This window comes from Ctenopharyngodon idella, chromosome 4, assembly GCF_019924925.1.
Source record: "Ctenopharyngodon idella isolate HZGC_01 chromosome 4, HZGC01, whole genome shotgun sequence".
In the NCBI taxonomy this organism is placed as follows: Eukaryota; Metazoa; Chordata; class Actinopteri; order Cypriniformes; family Xenocyprididae; genus Ctenopharyngodon; species Ctenopharyngodon idella.
The window spans coordinates 7902363-7921997 of record NC_067223.1 but is presented as its reverse complement, the minus strand read 5'-3'; the positions used below and the strand labels follow the sequence as shown (position 1 = coordinate 7921997).

The 19635-nt window shown below is 36.2% G+C and overlaps 2 protein-coding genes across 5 annotated transcripts in view; one reads left to right on the top strand and one right to left on the bottom strand.

Annotated features, from left to right (window-relative positions):
• dennd5b (DENN/MADD domain containing 5B) overlaps positions 1–2526 on the bottom strand; it is a 46073-nt gene extending 43547 nt beyond the window's left edge. For 2 of the 4 annotated variants that reach the window (XM_051889944.1, XM_051889946.1), the window contains exon 1: positions 2154–2526. In XM_051889944.1, the coding sequence (XP_051745904.1) occupies positions 2154–2262 (109 nt within the window). In that variant the 5' untranslated portion in view covers positions 2263–2526. The remainder of the gene's footprint in view (positions 1–2153) is intronic. The other 2 variants (XM_051889942.1, XM_051889943.1) reach the window with 1 other exon arrangement.
• Positions 2527–7584: 5058 nt separating this feature from the next.
• On the top strand, positions 7585–18917 carry pkp2 (plakophilin 2). Its single transcript, XM_051890841.1, has 13 exons — positions 7585–8022; positions 8653–8726; positions 9000–9610; positions 9705–9849; positions 11626–11833; positions 12017–12194; positions 12933–13050; positions 13431–13595; positions 13839–14015; positions 17159–17312; positions 17395–17587; positions 17674–17761; positions 18590–18917. Exons 1-13 carry the CDS (start codon positions 7836–7838, stop codon positions 18656–18658), a joined length of 2367 nt encoding a protein of 788 aa, XP_051746801.1. The 5' UTR covers positions 7585–7835; the 3' UTR covers positions 18659–18917.
• The last annotated feature ends 718 nt before the right edge of the window (positions 18918–19635 follow it).

The following is a 19635-nucleotide window of genomic DNA, read 5'->3' as shown; positions in this document are numbered from 1 at the left end:
TTTTTTTAGTATTTAAAACATTTCATTTTAGTTTTTAAGTATTTTTTTTTTATTTGCACAAAACAGTATAGAAATTTAATGAAGCCCATTAATCTATCAACTATAACATGAAAAAGTTTATCGGTTTTAATATAATTATAAGTGAATTTCTAACAAATTTTTGTTTTTGCAAACCGACATTAGCCAAAATTATTTTTAGATAATGATATCTTCTGTGAACTTGCATTTCCCAGGACAATTGCACAGGCTTAATTTGTTGATTTTTACCAGTATAGAGCTAAACTTCTAAATACCTCTGTTGAAAGCTAAAATAAAAGCTATAAGCAGATTCATCAGTTTATTGTGATCCCACAAGGCCTGCTCTGTACGCTCTCGGTTAAAAGCAACACATCTAATCCACGAGAGCATCACGCACATGCAGCTTAGCTCTTCACACAGTTCACCAGCAGTCTGTTAAACTGTGCCAGGCCTTAAAAAGGTAGAGCAATCACCACATCTGTTAAAACAAGGCCAGACAAAGATTGGAGAAAAACAGGGTTAGAGTAGACAGGCTGGCTACTGGGATTACAAGCAGTAGTTGCTTTTAGAAGCCATGTTTTCTCTGACAATTACACTTGTACTCTTGGCAAAAGCTTTTGAGCTTTCAAATTAAGTTACAAGAAATGTGCATATTGCATAGAAGACCATTAGTACAAACAAAAGCTCACAAAAACATCACAGCACAAGCTACATAACATCAGATACAAGTGACAAAGATCAAGTCATCTGAGATTTGTCCCTTGATACCATTCACAGTATGAGTGAGTGAAATCAAAATGATCAGTAGTGAAAGCCACGTGAGCATTGGTTGCTCAACGCAAGTTCATGGGGTGGCACTTTGAACTGCAATATTTTTGATATCTTTTGAAACCCTGCAAGTTCAGTATCCAATAAGATGTATGTTTGTGATAAGACCAATATATTAAGCTCAATCAAACCAACCAACCTCTAAAAAAAACAAATTTAAATCACTTTAAGTCTTGTACCATCAAATATATACATATACCACTGTTAGATATATCTACTTATTCATCTAAACCACTGTTAGATGCTCTGCCAGGATGCCAACAAGGCAATAATTAAGCCAATAACAACAGATATAATCAGTTACCATATATGATACCACCATAAAGACATCTAAGACTATCAATATATGAGGATGATGATGATGATGATTGTTTTTATTGGAAGCGTAAAGGCTCAATGCTGACACCGTTCCATCACTGAATTGATCTAATCTCTCCTGCAACACTCAACATATGCAGCTGGTTTCAGAGATCATTGGATGATTGGGAACGTTGTAATTGATTTCACTTCATTTAGGTAACTGGGTATTTTTGATTTATCTAAGATCATTCAATTTCATCTATATCAATATATAAAGATATGGATAGGTTTCATACACAGTCTTTTGTCGCAGGCTGTGTTAAATTCATATTTATAAGTAATTGCGCTCACATTTTCTCTCACAACCATCATAAGTCAACTCCATAACACAAACCATAAAGATAATGTTTTTTTAGGTATTTTTCCTCATCATAAAAAGATCTTATAGTAGCCAGCTACATCAGAAATACAAAATGGCTACTACATTTAATAAATGTGTGATGTGCAAAAATATGGTTATTTTCTCAAGTCTCCATATCTCCTGTCTGACTAAATGTGTTGAAATTTCAATATAAAAACCGTGTAGTCTCAATACACTAGAATAAATGCTAGATTTGACCTTTTTTAATAAAAATGTCTGCCACATTATTTTTATATCTTGGTATGGAGACTTGAGTGGTGCAATGAAACAAATTTTGTAAGAAAATTGCACCCAAATAGGTGAAAACCTCTGAGCATGCTAAACAGATTAATCCAAAACAATTTACTGATACCTATACTAAAATTTGTCTCAATTTTTTAGGGTCCCATGACAAATTTAAGTCTGCTATTTCCAGCCAAGCATATTAATACATTACATGTATTTTAATGGTCTGATATCAGGAGGCTATAATGTGATTCAAGCAGGGCTCATAAGAAATCAGTGCACGTCAGCTCGTGTTTATTATCGCCTTCCTGCTGCTGTAGTGTTTACCATCACGCTACAATGTATAAACACAATAACTTACCTGCCAAAGCATCGGGCTCTAGACCCGTTTCGTTGTCTATTCCGCATATGATGAAGTAATGTGCGAAGCGACAGGGCGCTGACCCAGAGCCGCTCATAGTCGCGCTCATCTCGGCTCGAGCTGATCCGCTTTGTGTGCGTTTGTTATTCAGACCCAACCAGCTCCATATCCAGCGTCCCCAGGCAAATGAAATGAACTTAAAGCGCGGTTGTAATAAACACTAATCACTATGATTTCGTGGAGTAAGCTTCGGAAAGCAGTCTATGGTGATCTAATTTGGTTTGAAGAGCGTTTGCTGCTGTGTCTCTGAGTTGTAGCTGCTTTCACGAGCGCACTCCTGCTCGCATTGACTCAGCGCTTCAGCTGATCACACTCAGCCAATCGTGTCCTTTCAAATGTTTGACCATAAGAGAGGGAACGTGCAGTGATGTAAGCCGTAGGCTACCTTTTAAATGTTATGATTCATCAGCAAAAAGAAATGCGTTTTCAAAAAGAACAGATTATTATTATACATCAGATTATCTATGAAAAATATTTTTTGTTTGCTCAGATATTGCATTCCTGATTTGGATCAATGAATATAGATAGATAAATAATTACAATAGTGTTTGTTATAGTAGTAGCCTACTTAGTAAAAAGATGCCTTAAATATACACTCTAAAAAATGCTAGGTTAAAAATGGACAAACCCAGCGGTTGGGTTAAATGTTTGCCCAACGTGCTGGCTAGTATTTAACCCAACTATTGTTTAAAAATTACTGTATGGATGGCTTAAAATGAACCCCAAAATCAAACACATAATTACTAGAGGCAACAATAATAATCAAAAGGAAAGTAATTTAATAAATGTTTATTGTTTAATAATTATTTATTAAACTTATTAATAAATGTTCATTTATTAATAAATGTTAATTTCCAACATAGTTTGGGTTCATTTTAAGCAAGCAATACAGTAATTTTTAAACAATAGTTGAGCTGTTTAAAAAAAGACCAGCAGACTGGGCAAACATTTAACCCAACCGCTGGGTTAAAACAACCCAGTTGCTGGGTTTGTCCATTTTCAACCCAGCTTGGGTTGTTTTTAACCCAGCATTTTTTAGAGTCTACCGTCTTTATGTTGTTTCTAAATTAATTTGGAGATTCAATGTGAAATTATGTCTTACAATATAAAAATATATTAAAAAAAATTATGTTAGGTGTGATTACTCGTGATTAATTACAAAAAAATTTGTTTAATTGGTTATTTTTTTAATCAACTGACACAGATGTCAAAAATCTTTTGACACAGATGAATCCAAGTGTTCCGCCATCCAATGGAGTTCACATAGCTTGCACAATTTCTATGAAAGTATATCTAGCAGAAGTGCAGGAGTTGATGAGGAGGATGAGAGGTCGGAGAGAAAGAGGAGGAGGACTGATAGTGTTGAGGAGTCTTTCTTTGACCATAGACGCAGCCCAGGTCAGGCTCAGGCTCAGCAGTGAGAGAGATAAGAGAGGCATTGAAGGTAAATCAAGTAACCTTCTTATGAGAATAACTCTAACCCTAATCAAAAATGCCCCTAACTGAAGAATCATTTGATATTTTCTGCTTTTGATCAGAATCTTCTACAGGACATTGTCTCTGCTATAGGCCTAGTGGGTCTTTAGAGCCTCTTTGACTTGAATTCCCTCCCAATGAGAATCAGCAGAACATTTTAAAATTGGCCAAATGGTCAGGGCGGATTCGGCGCCGTCTATGAAGGGACATGCTTGGAGGATGGCCGTGAGGTATTGTAATTTTACTAATATTTAGCTAGCAAATTGTTTGATCTCACTCTGTCCATTTCAATATTTTTTTTTGCTGTGTTGAACAGGTGGCAATGAAATTTGCCAGAAAGCAGAAGAACTGCATCAACATTGTAAGTAGACTACTTTTTTCACAGTTTTACATTGTAAACAATTTGTCCAAGACTGGACTAAATCTTTATTTGAGAAAGCAGCTCCATCTAACAGTCCTAAAATTATTTCTCTTTTAGCCTGGTCATCCCGCACCTCTTCCGTTGGAGGCTGACCTATTAATCCTGGTCAATTAGGATCCTAAAGTTCCTTAAGATTATTGAGCTGCTGGACTGGCAGGACCAGCCTAACTAATTTATCATGGCCTTAGAGCGTCCCTCGCCGTGTGAAGATCTTAGGGATTATGTCCATCGCTGTGGAGGCACCCAAGCCAGCGGATTGGACTGGATGAAATTCTCCTCCATTCATGGTTTACAGAGTTTCCCTGATCCCTTGCGAGGCTGGTAAGCCTTGGTAACACCCGTCCCAAAATGCCCTGTCACCTTGTCATTGTGATCCCAGAAGTTGTTCTAATGGCCGCTCAGGTTCATGTGAAAGCCTAGAGATTCCTGCCTTGGCCTCTCCATTACTTATATGCAGTCTGTGCTATTAATGTTAAACAAAGAACAAAAGACAGAGAAAATCACTCACTGCTCTTGACGGAATAACTTTTATAGCTTTAATAAGGATTATTGTATGTTTCATTTATACAGTGATAAACAAATTACATTTGATTACTTTATTCAATTTCTGTATTTCGTACCTGAATACTATTGTTAAATCGACCTGAAAAACCTAAAGCAGTTTATTTCAGTTGTATCTTTGTTGATTTTGTATTTATTTGTGCTGTCAATTGTTTATTTCTTCTTATTTTACTAATGACTGTTTACGTATCTTTAAGAATGTTTGAAGTTTATATTAGTTAGGCTTAGAGTCGAGCATTGTGAAATTTCACTGATATGTAACATTTTGGTGTCATAACAACCTTATCTATTAAAAAAACAAGCTTACATTGGTTTCAGTGATACTGGCCTTCATTCATAGTACTTAGTAAAAAGATGCCATTAATCAAATATTTAAAATATACCGTGTTGATGTTGTTTCTACATTATTTGGAGATTCAATGTAACATTGTGTATTACAATATAAAAATATATTACAAGTTTTTAATGTTCATGATTAATTAAAGAAAACTGCGATTAATTAGTTCTTTTTCAAGTCAAATGTTATCATATTTAAATACCTATCTGAAATGTGCCAGGCAGAACTGATAAAAAAGAAAAGCAGTTACAAACAATAATAATAATATAGCTTTTACTGAATAATTTATTATGCATTACTGCAGTGATATACACATTTTAAATATTCATGATCATTCAACATATATCTGCTATGCATTAAATATTACTTTGTATTAAATATTATGCTATGTAAAAATATTCGGGATATATGTTAGATCATCCATTGATGTTACAGCATGTGCCCAGCATATTACAATAACGCCCTCTGTTGGTTAAACTGATGTATTGCTACTGCCTCTGTATTTGTGTGTAAAGTAATTTATTGTGCCTCAGTGTTTTCAGTTGGCTAAAACAAAATAAAATTATGATAAATAAAATAAAACAAGCTGTGAACTCCATTATGCACAGTAAGGCATTCAGGCAGTATTTTATTAAAGTAGTTAATTGTCATTTTAACAAATTGCAGTGTATCCAGAAGTTAGAACACATGTGAATACATGACTATTTAAATTGTATTGCATTGTATTGTATTGTATTGTAAATGTATTAAATGTATAATTTGAAAAGTATATAAATACATTTAATAAATAAAAAAATCACATCAAAAAACAGACAAAGTTAGACTCTATAGCTCTGATGTTCTTCGCCCTTTTGGACTATATTGACAATATTCAAACGAAAGGACACGAAGGATACACATTTGCATCCTTCGAAATAAGTCAAATGAAGAATGCAAAATGAAGGCTGCCTTCAAAGGATCCTTCAAATTAAGACATCTTACAACGGAGCTCGATGACATGGCAGCCAAAATATGCATCCTTCTAAAACGCAGCATTCCGTTTGAGAAGCAGGGTGTGCATGTGTATGGAAATACATATGTTTTGTTTTTTTAAAGTGACATGTGAAGGCCAAGTATGGTAACACATACTCTGAATTTGTTCTCTGCATTTAACCCATCCAAGTTAGTGCACACACATTAGGAGTAGTGAGTAGTGAACACACACACACACATACTGCAGACCATGGACACACACCCCCGGAGCAGTGGGCAGCCATTTTGCGGTGGCGCCCGGGGAGTGATTGGGGGTTAGGTGCCTTGCTCAAGGGAACCTCTGTCATTTCCTGCCGGTATTGAGAATCGAACCCACAACCTTCGGGTTACCAGTCTGACTCTAACCATTAGGCTGTGACTGCCCCTGTTGACAGGCAACCTGAGGCAGGACATCCTAACAGACCGAATGCAATGATTGGACAAACAATTGACTTCGACAGAAGATACATTTTTTTTAAAATATTTAAACCACTTCTATTATTGATTGGTATTAGGATGTGAGGAGAGTTTCAACCAGTAGGCCTATTAAAAGTTTATGGCTTTACAGCTTAAAGAAATATCTTGACCATTTTTTATTGTTTACCTTATTTTAAAGCTTGTTTTGTCTTATTTAAAATCATTTTAAATTAGTTCAGCCAAAAATGAAAATAATGTCATTTATTACTCACCCTCATGGTGTTCCACACCCGTAAGACCTTCGTTCATCTTCGGAACACAAATTAAGATATTTTTGTTGAAATCAGGTGAGGCCTGCATAGCCAGCAATGACATTACCTCTCTCAAGATCCATTAATGTACTAAAAACATATTTAAATCAGTTCATGTGAGTACAGTGGTTCAATATTAATATTATAAAGCGACGAGAATATTTTCGGTGCGCCAAAAAAAAAAAAAAAAAAAAAAAACTGCTGAAATCACGTGACTTTGGCGCTCCGAACCGCTGATTCGACACGCTGATTCATAACGCTCCGAAGTTTCCTGAAGCAGTGTTTTGAAATCGGCCATCACTAAGTCGTTATTTTTGTTTTTTTTGGCGCACCAAAAATATTCTCGTCGCTTTATAATATTATTATTGAACCACTGTACTCACATGAACTGATTTAAATATGTTTTTAGTACATTAATGGATCTTGAGAGAGGAAATATCATTGCTGGCTATGCAGGCCTCACTGAGCCATCAACAAAAATATCTTAATTTGGGTTCCGAAGATTAACGAAGGTTTTACGGGTGTGGAACGGCATGAGGGTGAGTAATAAATTACATTATTTTCATTTTTGGGTGAACTAACCCTTTAAGTAATTTTGAGGACCCCTAGTGGGGCCTGGTCCCTGGTTGAGAACAACTGATCTAGCCAATTGTAGAGCAAAAGTGTCTATTGATATTTACAAGCAATCTACAATCCCTGTTGCACGTTGACAGATATGGTTACCATGGTAGAGTATTTCACCTATACAAACTTTAAAGCGTGACGTCTCTTTTGTGGGAGGGGCCGCTTCATATGATAAGGGGTTTAAAAGGTTTATAGCACTACAATGAATAACGCTGAGTCCACACTTCACTGCCAACTATTGCCCAGCTTTAGCTGAGTCCAGTCGACCTCCGGAGTGGAAACCTCCATCCACCTACACGAACGCAGGTGTCCAGCCGGTGAATATTGCAGAAACACGATCTGTGTGAGGTGACGCATGTTTAAACCACACCCTGTACACAAAGAACGATCATATCGCTGCTACACGCCCAACAGAGACTCAAACACCTGACGCTTAATAACCAACTCCATCTGCTCACGACCCGATGGCGAAGGAGGCAGACTTTATGCGGTCTGTGTTGCCCGTTCGCGGCGCTTTTCACTCGGAAGACTCTTCTTTAGCTTTACCTCAGGCGGACAAACTAACTCTCGCGGACACTCACCGGCTGAACAGACTACAGCAACAAGTGCAGCTCACTCTCTCTCGGAAAAGAAAGAAACCAAAATTGCCAGGTATGTAGAATGAAACCGCATTATATTAAAAACAAACTATGTAAAGATAATAAGTATTTTGGCTTGGAATAGGAATACTGTTGTATACATTTTATATATAAATACGTGATGTCAGTCAAATGTTTTTGGTCAGCTTTCACTGGTCCTTTGTTCTCAGCTCTGTCCTTTCTTTTTGTGTGTGTGTGTGTAAAAAAAACATGCCAAAGAATATTGATTTATTATTTCATTTTTAATTTAATTTTATTATTCTTTACAAAAAGTGCTGTGGTGGTACCTTTGATGTATACCGTGGTACTGAATGATTATGTATGGTTTATATTCATGTACTGTAATGTTTACATAGTACTTCAAGCTACTTCAAAGAATATTTGAAGTCCAAATATAGCTATAAAATATATAATATTTATTATAATATTATAACTATGTTATATAATACAATATACAATGTCCAAATAAACACACTTGGTACCTTTTTTGGTAGAGAAATGTGAACCCTACCTTAGTCAGAACTCACTCATTCAAACCTATTTAGCAGGATTTGTAAGTGAGCATGAGAAATATGTTTTCCATTGTGTTGTATTGTATGCCATTTAAATTTTTTTTTTTTTTTTTTTTTTTGGGGCATTGCAGAGTCATCACTCTCAGACAGTCTGTCTAGCTGTCATATTTCAAGTAGTTCATCTTTAGGAAATCTACACACAAAGGTAAAAACTATTTTCCACTTGGATAAATGTGTTCTTTAAGCAATAGTTCACCCAAAAATGAAAATACTGTCATCATTTAGTCCATTCAGTGAAGGTGAATGGTGACTAGGGCTGTCAAGCTCCAAATAAAAAAGGCAAAAAGTACCTTAAAGGTAGTGTAAAAGTAGTTCATACACTACTGAAGCTGTTTGTGTCAGGAATAGTCCACAATTGTCCATGCCTTTTGGGTGAACTTTTCCTTTAATATCCCTAAATTCACTCTATACTTTGCAGCGGACGATATCCTTCAATCGTGAAGCTACAAGGTCGTTGCGGATGTTTGATCGTTCTCAGTGGTCAAGTACAGAGCCACCTCGATTTCACAGAGGCTATGGAAGTTTTCGTTACACCACCAAAAGAGCTGAATTATGCTGGGGGTCCAATTCTCTCACTCTCCCGTCGGCCCCTACAGCTAAACATTTCCAACTGAAAAAACACCCTCTACGTTACGCCCGCTCTGAGATTCTCCGAAACCCGGTTCTGTCGGGTGTCACTCAGCTCCCCATTAACTCTGTGTATGAGAACAATCACATAGATGATACAGATGAAGTATTTTTACCCAGCACCCCACACAATGCTCCTGCAGAGAGGAACAGGATGGAGTTAGAGAAACACTCCCTTCAGAGGACCCTCTGCAAGCCAAGAGAGGGGGGTTTCGGTGCTCTCGAACAATCAGAGAACGTGTCCTGGCAGAGCCACATCCGGAAGCCGAGCCTGGAGATTGTTGCAGGAAGACGACCCTCCCCACCTGGCTCACTAATCAGCATGGAGGAGCAGTCAGGAAGTTTAGCGAGGATAGAAAAGCTGGAGGTCAACAAGCAACATGCAATGACAATGTCAGCAAAGTAAGCCAGTAGTTTATACATTTTAGCTACTTAATCTTAGTTAAACACCCATATTGTTTTTACAGTCTTTCTGTTTTTTGTCTCTTTGTTAAAGGAAGGGCAGACAAGGTGAACTAGGTTCAGAGATGACTCTAAAAGAGGCTATAAATCTCCTGGCACAAGATAATATGGAAACACAAATCACTGCGGCAAACTTTATACAGAACCAGTGCTTTAACAATCCCGATGCCAAGAAAAAAGTAAGTGATACTTTACTCTAAAATGGCACATGGTACTGTGATCCACCCAAAAGATGATAATGATATATCTCACACAGTCCTAAAAGTCTAGCCTCAATGGTTGCATTGATAACAAACGCTTTGGCAAAATAAAACAATGAGTCATAGTACTACATACTGAGATGGCACTTTTGATTAAGTGGAAAAGGGGTGTGGAAGAAAGTGAGGGGAAAGTATTTAGTGTGGTTTACATGCTTACAATGCTGCCAGACAGCAAGTTATTAAGATGATTTCAGTGTTTCATTGTCTTTGTAGAGTTATTTTTCTGCTGTTCATATTCCATAGTACTTGACCTTTATAAACATTACTATCTCTGTTGAATCCTTTGGGGAGCTCTCTAATAATAAAAACAATTAATTTTAAATGCTAAAAGTGAATTTAGGCATTATAATGTACAGTATGAAGATGGATATTCATTTTGAGAATTGTTAAAGATTACATTTAAGTGTTATATTAATGTAAGTGAGCATGATATGATGGTAAAGGTCATCTAAATGTAAAAATAGAGGAAATGAGCACAATTAAATATCCAATATCAGCCAATTACGAGATATTAAAATCTCTAAATAATAACCAATACGCTACAAATATACTGTGCATCCCAAAAAATAACTTTTTTATATACTTTAATGCTAGTGTTACAGTTCAAAAAAAACTGACATATATTTTGGAAAATTGGATGTAGATGTAGATGAACTATTATGTTAATAATCACAAAGCTACCTCCCCTATCCCCCCATAACATTTATGAAAACTAACCTGCAATTTATTCTGAATTGTCATGGTTGTGACATTACAACCGTTAGCACAAACAAACACGACCGCCCATGTTGTTTACACTTCAACAGTAATTCAGTACTCAGCAACTTTGCCTGTCCTGATGAAGGACACTGTGAACTGAACTGTACTGGTAAGCAGAGGTTAACCAAACATAAAAGGTCAATTACATACACTACCATTCAAAAGTTTGGGGTCAGTAATTTTTTTTTTCAGCAAAGATGCATTAAATTAATCAAATGTGATAGTAAAGACATTTAGAATTTCACAAAAACTTTCAATTTTAAAATAAAAACTGTTCTTTTGAACTTTCTACTCTGAATCCTGAAAAGAATATCAAGGTTTCCACAAAAAATATTAGGCAACACAGCTATTTTCAACATTGATAATGGTGAGAAATGTTTCTTGAGCAGCAAATCAGCGTATTAGAATGATTTCTGAAGGATCATGTGACACTGAAGGCTGGAGTAATGATGCTGAAAATTGGTCATTTAAAAAAAAAATAATTACCACTGTTTTGGTGCAAGAACCTTGACTAACATAAGTGGACTTAAAGGAATAGTTCACCTAAAAATGAAAATTCTGTCATCATTTACTCCCCCTAAAGTTGTTCCAAACCTGTATGAATTTCTTTCTTCCGCTGAACACAAAAGAAGATGTTTTGAAGAATATGGGTAACCAAACATTTGATGGGCTATATTGACTTCCATAGTATTTTTTTCCCAATACTATAAAAGTCAATGGGGAAATCAACTGTTTGGTTAATGACATTCTTCAAAATATCTTCTTTTGTGTTCATACAGGTTTGGAACAACTTGAGGGTGAGTAAATGATGACAGAATTTTATTTTGGGGGTGAACTATCCCTTTACTGGAGAAAAAATAAAATGCTACAAAAGTGTAAAATATGACCCATTTAAATTTTTGAGGATTCTTATTTTATCATGTTCCATCTGCTCAGGTCCTTTATCTTCAAGGCATCCCAAAGGTGCTGACGCTCATGCAGAATGAGAGCGAGGAGCTCCAGCGGGCTGGCGTCAGCGCACTCCGAAATATTGCTTTCGAAAACAATGAAAACAAAATGGAAATCAAAGACTGTGAGGGGCTTCCAGTGATCCTAAGACTGCTCAAGAAGAACCGAGACATCGAGACGCGACGGCAGCTCACTGGTAAGGGAGCCATTCCAAGTATTTTAGCTTTGCGCCATATATATTTCATAATGCAGCCAAACTTGACTTCACTTTAGCTGATGCTTAAAACTTCCGCCATGTCTCCAACTATGAAAATATCCAGATCTTGAAAGTGTGACCTCTACCCTCCCATTAATCTTCCAGATGTTATTCTCTCTCCAGGGCTGCTATGGAATCTGTCTTCTCATGACCTTCTGAAAGAGCAGCTCGCTATAGAAGCAGTCAAACCTCTTACAGACTGTGTGCTGGTGCCCTGCTCAGGCATTTCTGAAGGGGAAGACCCCAAGTTGGAGCTCCTCGCTGACCCTGAAATTTTCTACAATGCTACTGGCTGCCTGAGGTATTACCAACTAAAATATAAGAAACAAAATTTTGAAAATGGAGCATATTTATTTTGACAAGCCAGGCTGTTCTTAGTAGTTGTGCTAAATTAGTTCTTAGTGCTAAATAGTGTTAGTATTGCACTCTCATGTGCATTATTAATAAACTCATTTTAAATGTGTTTGGTTTTAATATGCACTTCATTTCAAAGGTGATAGGTACATTTTCTTTAAAGATATTAATACTTTTATTCAGCAAGGATGCGTTAAATTGATCAAAAGTAACAGTCAAGAAATTTATATTGTTACAACAGATTTGGTTCAAATAAATGCTGCTCTTTGAACTTTGAATTTTTGAACTTGAACAAAAAATGTATCATGGTTTCCACAAAAATATTACACAGCACAGCTGTTTTCAACATTGATAATAAAAAACGTTTCTTATGCTGAATGATCTTGTGACATTGAAGACTGGAGTAATGGCTGAAAGTTTAGCCTTGTCATCACAGAAATAAAATACATTTTAAAATATTTAAAATAGACAAGTTATTTTAAATTGTAATAATATTTCTATATTAATGTTTTTACTGTATTTTGGATCAAATAAATGCAGCCTTGGTTGCAAAACTGTTTTCAAAAACTAGAAAAGTCAGAGAAAAAGTCTGACCCTAACTTTTAAGAACATACATTTAAGGTATATTTTACATATAAGGACTATACATATAGGTAAATAATTATTAAATTTTTATTTTGTATAGAAATTTGAGTTCAGCCGGTCCAGATGGACGTAAAGCCATGCGGGACTGTGAGGATCTCATTGAGTCCGTCATCTATTATATCCGTGGTACCATTGCAGACTACAAACCTGATGATAAGGTACTCACATTAATTCCCCATCTTTACCAACAGCAACACTGAGTCTTTCATTTATGTCTAATAATTAAAGGGACCGTAACACAAGGAATCAAATTTTCCTTGATCTTTGGAGATAAAAGAGCTCTATGTACCTGTACTATGCAAACTTTTTTAATAGCTTTCAGAACACAAAGTTTTCAACAACAAAAAAGTTTATTAAAAACTAAGCTACTACAATGATTCTGAACACTCGCATTGTGACACAAATTAAGGCGTCAGCACGTGACCCATCCACATTTATGTCAATGTTATATTTGTTCCAAAATGTTGATGTAATGTTATATTATCTAACATGATCCCAAATGATTATTCCAACTTAATGATTAATTCTTCTTTTCCAGGCCACAGAAAACTGTGTGTGCATCCTGCACAACCTTTCTTATCGGTTTGATTGTGAGGTGCCTCGTGTGGATTCCCCGGTGGTACATCAGCCCAGACAGAATCACAATGTAGAAACTAGCAACCCTGGCTGTTTCATTCTCAACAGTCCTAAAAACTCTGAGGAGGTTAGTGTTACAACATACAACCTATATTTAAAAAAAAGCCTTTCAAATTCAGACTAGGCTGATTTAATAATATAGCTGATGATGCAATCAATTAGGAAAGCATAAATGTCACTTTTTTTTTTCTTTTGAGTACTCAAAATATATATTGTATATTGATTGTAAGACTGACCAAATCCCTAAGCAAAGGCAGTGGTGTAGAAAAACAAATTGACCTCATATGTGGCATCATATGTTGTGGCTCAGGATGCAGATACAGACTATCCCCTACTCGAGGAGAACGGCAGCCCTCATGGTGTGGAGTGGCTCTGGAGCGCCATCACCGTCCGCATGTATCTCTCTCTCATTGCCGTCAGCACAAACCAGGACACAAAACAGGCATCCATTGGAGCACTACAGAACCTCACGGCTTGTTCTGGAGAGGTATGATCTGGAAACCAGTTTCATTAAAATAACTATAATCAGCATTGACTACAATTACATTCAGGCTTAGATTTAAAGGGGCAGTTCACCAAAAAATGAAAATCTGTCATCAATTACTCACTCTCATGTCATTCCAAACCCTTAAGTCTTTCGTTCATCTTCTAAACACAAATGAAATGAAATCTGAGAGATTTCTGTCCCTCCATTGAAAGTCTATTCACCCAAGACTCTGACTAGGGTTATCACGGTACCAAAATTTCAGTAGTTGGTACCAATACCAGTAAAATTCTGCGGTTCTCGGTACTAATTATTTCGGTACCAGAGCAAAAACTGTTTGAATTAAGTACCTAAAAAAAAAATTCTGATTCAATCACGCATTTAATACAGCTGTCAATCCAGAAACTTTGCAGCATACTTAGCAGCATGAAAACTAAACTTGTATTCAGATTGTGAATGGGTACTAAACAGAAAAAAGAGAAGAGCCCTCCCTTTATAATCAGTAAGGCTATCAATATCTATGTTTCCATCCACCTATTTTTATGCGCATTTTGGGATATCGCATAAAAAAACTGGATGAAAACACCAAAATTTGCATAAATTCAAAAAATTTCAATTAAGCCAGATAAACGTTTTATCCGATAAGAAAACATGCGCATAAACTACGATGGAAACACATTTACCAAATAAATCCCTTGATGCGCATCAAAAAAGGAAGGTGGCTTTGCAATAAGACGGCATAACTGGACGAACCAGCGGACTGATCTCGTTGAACTGCATCTGAAATGCTGTTTTGGTCATTCTGAAATGCCTTAGCCAAAGTCTGTCATCAAAGTGGCTCAGTATAATTATCTCCCAGAACTCTCTTACACGACTGTGTTCCCAAACAGTAGGCCATCTGCCTCCAAAAGCAAGATAACTAATTTGTGTTTCGTCTGCACGCTCTAAGGCACAAGTCATTTATTATATACAAAATTATTATATACAGTGGCTTCTCCTACTGCAGCAACTTGCATTTATCTTAGTGATATTTAGTGCCAGTTTATCAGGAAGCAAGGATTTTGTTCTCTTCAGCTCACTGGATGGAAACTGTGCTTTGTTTGCAAATGTTTTATGTAGGGTGAAAAGATTTCTCATGGTGGAATACGGGACGGGTGAGAAAGGGATGGGCAATATGACCATGATATGAGAAATTTTATTTCACGATATAGGCTATAATTATTTTGTTACATAGAAAATAAATTTACAAACAATGCGATAGAGATACAAATTAAATAAACTTGTTTTTTAGATACAGTAGGTTTATTTACTATGTATACATTTATTTAACATCTTTTGTTGTTTGATTAACATTAATGACAAATATTTAATTAGGCTACTGTCCCTTTAAGACCGAATTTATGGATGTAATATTCAATATACTGACACATATCCGGTTTTCACCCACCCATTTACGTCCACTTAAGCCATAACCGACTGTATTTACATGAGATACTCATGGACATTTTGACAACTATGTGTGCATTTGACTATTCAGGCGCAAGGCAAGAGAGAGCGCGCGAGAGAGCGCTTCTGGTGTGCATCATTCAGCGCGATTCCGCCTATCCCGCCTTCACTAACTGCAAGTTAATCGATAACGAATTGTGATTGGATGGTAATTTTGTTCTATGACGAATTGATTGGGCTGTTCTCACTTGACAGACACTACTACTACTCGTTCTATGATCAACCAGTCGTAACGAAATTTTAGGAAACATGAAATACGGGACAAAACATGATTTTTTCTTAATAAGACGGGACACTAAAAATAGAGCTGAAATACGGAACTGTCCCAGGAAAAACGGGATGTCTGGTCACCCTAGTTTTATGCGATATTCCAATTTTGCACATAAGTTAAATTCACAGCTTTGGATGGAAACATAGCTAATCTCTAAAGTGCAAGCTCACTGAATTCTGCACTCTTGCTAAAACTCGCATTATTATAAAAAAAAATGCCTTAATTGTACAGTGAATCTCTTATTTGTATCGTGTTTACACTTTGTTGGTTTTAATAAAAGGATTTGTGAGTGTGCGGGCATTGAACAAAACAAAATTCAGCGGTTTTCAGCGGTGTTAAGCAGATTTTGACTAACTTACTGACTAGCACCTCTGATAGGCAACTGCATTCACGCACTCAACAGATATGACTGGCCTCAATGCTAGTGAAAACACGCTGTAAATAGAAAGCTTTGACACTCAAAGAGCGCTCAAACAAACTCGAACGAGAGCATTTGAAAGCAGCATCGATCAGCGGGTACTGAATATACCCGGTACTCTGTACTACCGGTACTGCAGAAATGATGGTACCGTCTACTTTTATTTACCCTTTAACTGGTATCGGTAGTACCGGTACATTGGACAATGTACTCTGACTGTTCAAAACGTTCATAAAGAAATCATATAATAAATCCACAGGAATGGAGCGGTTTAATCCAAGTCTTCTGAAGAGATGCGATCACGTTATATGATCAACAGATTTAATTTAGTGTTTTATTCACATGTAAACTTTGATCGGCAAACATACATAGAGCACTCAAATATGGTAAATGGAAGTTGCTTGACAAGTGAGAACAAACCTCATAGACCATACACAATCATTGATTTTTAACGGGAATGAAAGCGAGGCTGTGAGGGATAGACATACATCTCTTCGTTGGGTTGTACTGTTATTTGATGTGTTTTTGGATTGTTCTGCTGACGAAACACTGCAGAAATTATAAACTTTTAAGTGATCTAGGAACTTTATACAGCTTTTTTATAGCGGATGCCAGTAAAAAAATGTCTGCTCTGAATAAGGTCTATTGGTTCTTGCGGAAGCTTAAACGTGCTGCGTATTAATTAAATATGTTCATAATGTAAAGCAATCATGTCTCTTCAGAAGACTTGGATTAAATCGCTTTTACAGTCTGTTTATGAACTTTTTAAAGCATGAGAGTTTTTGGTGAACAGACTTTCAATGGAGGGACAGAAATCTCTCAGATTTCATTTAAAAAAATCCTCATTTGTGTTCCAAAGATGAACAAAAGTCTTATGGGTTTGGAACGATATGAGAGTAAGTTTTAATTTTACGCTGAACTAACCTTTTAATGTCTTTGTATCCCCATTAGACGTCCCAGGCCATTGCACACTTCATCGTGCATAAGGAGGGAGGCCTGTCTCAGGTGAAGAAGATGCTTCAAGAAGGAGAGAAGGAAGAGATCAGAATATCTGTGTCACTGCTAAAAAACATCTCTCGCTACCAAGAACTGCATGCTGATATTGGTGAGCTGCCATTATATACCAGTATGCACAAACAGTACATGGCAATTTTTTTAGGGAAAAAAGCTAATGAACATCTCTACAGTTAAACAGGTGCTGCCGGAGCTGGTTGCCATTCTGCCAAACTCTGACCGGAGCGTAGAGCAACCAATAGAGGTCACGGTAACAATATGTCACATCCTCATCAATCTGAGCCATGCATCTTTATCGAACACCAGTGCCATCATAAACCAAGGAGCGCTACCCAAGATCATCAGCATCAGCTCCAAAGACAATGGGTACGGATTCTTTTTCAGATATATATCATGAATGTTCAGTTATATGACTTGTTTAATTTATACATATCATTTTCAACTAAATATAGGTTTGGACCAACACGGGCGGGCCAAGCAGCCTGTATTTTACTTCATACCCTGTGGAGACATTCAGAGCTGCACAGCAGTTTCAAGAAGGTGAGATTACTACATGTTTGCATCACACAGTGTCCATGAAGTAATAAAGTGTTATTCTCAAATATTTTGGGGCAAATACATAAACATAAACTACAGTATATCAACAGTGTTTAAAGAAAGCATGACAATACTATTAGAACAAACATGCATGAGCACATTGATTTGTGACGCTAATGTAAAGCAAATTTGTGTCATTTAACATTATTTCCTGATCTCATTACTATGCCCCCTTTTTCCTGATCATTTATGCCTTGCTTCCTCTCTCTCCCCACTTACAAAAGTGGTAACAATACGTATAAACAATAAAAGTTTGGCATAATTAGAAAAATGTACATTCATTATAAAAAAATAAAAAAAACCTATATCAATACCTATATGGAGTTTTACTATTTTACACGATCACAGCAATAGCAAACCACAAAAATCTAATCAATTCCCAATGGACAAAATCAAGTCCCAACCTACATTTTTTCTTGTTTGCAAAGCCCACTATTGCAACTACTATTTCATACTTTCATACTTTAAGTCACACAAAAATTTGGCTACTTAATAAAGTATATTCCACAACCGAGGGCACTCTGGTTCTTTAAAGGGGGTGTGGAGGTGAATTAAAACAAGAAATATGTTTATTTTTATTAGTTTTAGCTTATTTTAAAGCTTGTTTTGTCTTATATCAAATTTATTTAAGTCAGCTTGATGCCCGCTTGGAAGTTGGGAACCACTGATCTATAGAGCACTCAAAAATGAATTCACACTTTAGTGTTTTAGATTTTGTCTTTCACGTCATTATATATTTGCTCTTGTCATCTGTTTTTCAATCTATGGTAGGCTGGTTACAGGAAAACCGACTTCATAAACAACAGGACAGTGAAGGCTGTGAATTCTGCTCGTGATTAATGGGATCCAGAAATGTATTGCAAGGAAAAGGCTTTTCTTTCGGAAGATTACTAACAGTGCTAATAACATAGCTTTGGTGTTTGTTTGTATATTTGTTTTGTCTTAATTTAACACTTTGTAGTTTATGTGTTTTAATAATATGCCTGTCGATTTTACACACTTTTGTTTTATTTATTTTTTTACTGACCCTTTTAAAGATTTTTACTGCCTTTGGTCTGTTTAAATAACAATATTAAAAAAAATTTCATCAACAAAGCTACTTTTTGTGTATCCGTTTTTATTTTGTTGTTTTCTTTTTCAATGGGTAGTCACTTCCTAACCTTGTGTAGTAAAACACTGTATAAGATTTTAATATTTTTAAATAAACTACAATATTTTCTCCAGACACTGAGGGGTTAATGTCTGTTTGTTTAGTTACCATGGTTCTGTTTGAGTACAGCTTGCTCTCAACGCACTAGTAAACACGGTTTGTTGAAGCATAAAGCATTAATAAAAACCTCAAATGAATTTGGCATAATAATTTGATACTCGTGATTGATTTCTTAAGTTTGAGAATCGGGTTTAGGAAGTGATTGAGTCTTTTGAATAATAATAAATCATCACAGAGTTTATGAGTCTTTTGAATAATAACAAATCATCGTAATCCTCGGTGGGAGGGATTAAGCGAAAGATCGAACTCGCACTCGATAGAATCAGAACAGAAGCAAAACGTTCGGATAAAACTGAGACACGCATTCGTCGACAATAAATTACTAAGGTTTTATGTTTTGATACTTTGTACAGGAGCTCGATTTGACCACAACGCATTTTTAATGTGCTTTTACGTCACATCCGTAAACAAAGAAGCTCATGCTAGCTGGACTGTACCATTCTGTTACTAGGGGGTGCGCGTCAGTCTAGTACATCCGACATTTTTTGTTTGTTTTATTAAAAAAACACCTTTTCAATAAAATAAAAACTTTTCTTGTTCTCATTCT

Excerpts from the sequence above, each read along its gene's own strand:
- pkp2 (XM_051890841.1), top strand. The coding sequence starts at position 7,836 with ATGGCGAAGGAGGCAGACTTTATGCGGTCTGTGTTGCCCGTTCGCGGC. Across the intron at positions 8,023-8,652 it reads AAAGAAACCAAAATTGCCAG|AGTCATCACTCTCAGACAGT; the intron begins GTATGTAGAATG and ends GGGGCATTGCAG. Across the intron at positions 12,195-12,932 it reads AATGCTACTGGCTGCCTGAG|AAATTTGAGTTCAGCCGGTC; the intron begins GTATTACCAACT and ends TATTTTGTATAG.